At 35.3% G+C, this 2,592-nt stretch overlaps 1 protein-coding gene across 1 annotated transcript in view; it reads left to right on the top strand.

The window, feature by feature from the left end:
• Positions 1 to 2,222, top strand: part of LOC103146049 (adenylate cyclase type 2-like) — a 27,796-nt gene extending 25,574 nt beyond the window's left edge. The window contains exon 5 of the mRNA XM_007563760.2: positions 2,151 to 2,222. Coding sequence (XP_007563822.1) covers positions 2,151 to 2,222 — 72 coding nt within the window. The remainder of the gene's footprint in view (positions 1 to 2,150) is intronic.
• Positions 2,223 to 2,592: the final 370 nt, after the last annotated feature.

The raw sequence follows: 2,592 nt of genomic DNA, 5'->3' as shown, positions 1-2,592 counted from the left end.
CTAACTAACTAACTAACTAACTAACTAACTAACTAACTAACTAACTAGAACAAATGTGAAGTAATCAAAGACTACAGTAAATCTTAACCAATATATCAGAAGACCAAAATACAGACAAATAAAAACGAACACTATGAACAAAGATATCCACTAACCTGATGTCATTTTAAATTTCCAACAGGAACACAGTCATTAAATATTTAATAAACAGCTTAATGTAATTAAGACTCAACAAAGAGTAATTAGACCAAATCGCAAGATTCCTTTAAAATGTGTATTTTTGAGTCGCTTTCGAGGCCCATGAAACGTCTCTTTCAGACTCGGCAGGCAGAATTTTTTCTTTCACCTAAACATGAGAGAAGCTCTGATAAATTAGGTCAATTGAAATAGTCTACTTCGCTTTAAAAGCTTCCTGACTGAGAGAAACGAACAGGAAATATCTAAAGTGGCAGCCATGATAAAAGCTTGTCTCTGGATGTTAGGAACCGGCGCGTCAGCCGCTCCCTTATTTCCGTTAAGAAAGAAAATTAAAAAAAAAACGGTTCCCTGTGAAAGAACATATGAATATTCTGTTACACTCTTCTTTGCGGATGTGTTTTTATAATCATTTTATGGAGGTTGCCTGTAAACAAATGATACAGAAAGAACTGAGACTTTCAGCAGTGAAAAAGAACAATCAGTTGGAACATGTGGAAGTTTTATGTCCATTACTTTAAAAAAAAGAGTTTTAATTAAGTCAAATTGGGAATACAATTCTTTTAATGAGCAATTTGATGACAATGTAACAGCTGGAGTTTCACTGCTTAGTGTGCTGTTGGGAACTGCTTGTTGTTTTCTGCATCTTGACAACTTCTGCCACTTTCTTTGCTTTACTGCATCAGGCATCCAAATGTTGACAGAAGACAAAAAAATATGAAAAATGTCATGTTTTGCACTGTTGACACAGACTGGGTCTTCATGTCTTAGCAAATAAAATCTCCAGATCTCCTGCACAAGGCCGCAATTAAACTCAGAGTATGTCTTCTTTTGCTGTTGGCAGACTGGCTATCATTGATAAAACATCATTAAAATGCAGAATTGTGGCGTATTTGACATTTGAATTTTGAGTCTCCTTGTAGAATCCATACTGGTTTTGTTTGCTATTTCTAAGTTGTCTTAAATGCAAGTGGATTAATTTAGTTTATGACTAAACAGTTATGAATTTTATAAGAAATGGGGGATTTTAGGCAGACAGATGGAGGAGTTTGTTTGTGAAGACTCAGAAGAGAGTCAGAAGACTTCTGAGTCTTTCTCTGCAGCTGAAAAGTACAAATATAATTCAAGTATGTCAACGAAATACAGTGTGCTAAAACCCAACTGTAAAATAAATTGTGTTGTGATTATTTTGTGACCTGGTAGCTTATTTTATCATTTACAACTAAGCATCAAATGCGGCACAATTCTGTATTTTGAGGGAATTTTTGGCGTTGGTATTTCCATTACAAATATGAGCAAAACTTTATTAATTTTCCGCTAATATAGAAAAGACACAATTTCGCAAGTTTGGTGTTTCCATTAAATGAGCAGTGCTATTAAAATCACACTTCAATAAATGTGTTCATGCAATAAGTCATTAAAAATTGCCATGTCTTCATCTTCCTACCCCTTCCTGTTGTCTTCTTTGTCGTTTCTGGCAGTAGTAACACCCAGTTGTTGATCATGTGACTCATGTGAGCTGAAAGAAAGGGTTTCCATCACAGTTTTGTGAAACTCATTTGGAAAACCACCTCATCCTAGCACAATACCTTTTATCTGAAAACTTGAGGTTCTTTTTAAATTGGTGTCTTTCCATTAACCAAATATATTTTCGTAATTCCAATTTTACGGTCAATGGAAACGCAGCTTTAGACAGTGTGCAGTCTCACCGCAAAAGAAGATGCACTCTTTAGTCAGTGTGTGATTGCTCCTCTGTGTTAATGAGCTGCACAGCCTTTCATTTGCTAGTTGAGGAATAATTAGTGTGTTTAAACATCACAATTTTCCAAAAATCAATTTCTTTTGTTAACATTTGTGAACAATAACCCCTAGAGCTGAAAATTGCCTCCATTATTACCATCCAACCCCAAGCATCTCTGTTGGGACTGATATGATTTTTGGACTCCTTTTGCCAGGAATGTTCTGAAGCTGTCAGCAGCACCACTGTGCAGAGTGGTGCTGTTGACAGCAATGCAGGAAGGTCCTGAGTTCAATGATTGTTTATTTGTGGACACAAACTTTATCCATTTCAAGACTTGGAAAAATACCAGTTCCACTTGTAGATCATTTATCCTGTAACATGGGAAATATGATAAGTGTTATAAGTGAAATACTCTGCCAGTAGTTTTTCATCGTTATTAGGGAAGTATTGACTTAAAAGCAGCTCCTATATTTTGCTGAAAAGTTATTTGCAAGTTAGTTTTCGCTTATTTCAAGCATACTATGACATTTGCAGACTTATAATACTTAGTAATAGTTTGTGGTTTTGCAGGTTACGTCTTTGTCCAGTATTGAAGGTCTTGAGTTCAAACAGTTGTGTGTGACAAAAACTGACAAAAACAAATAGAAAACCTTTAA

This window comes from Poecilia formosa, unplaced genomic scaffold (genome assembly GCF_000485575.1).
Source record: "Poecilia formosa unplaced genomic scaffold, Poecilia_formosa-5.1.2 Scaffold150, whole genome shotgun sequence".
Taxonomy (NCBI): domain Eukaryota; kingdom Metazoa; phylum Chordata; class Actinopteri; order Cyprinodontiformes; family Poeciliidae; genus Poecilia; species Poecilia formosa.
This window is presented reverse-complemented; position numbering and strand designations above follow the sequence as displayed.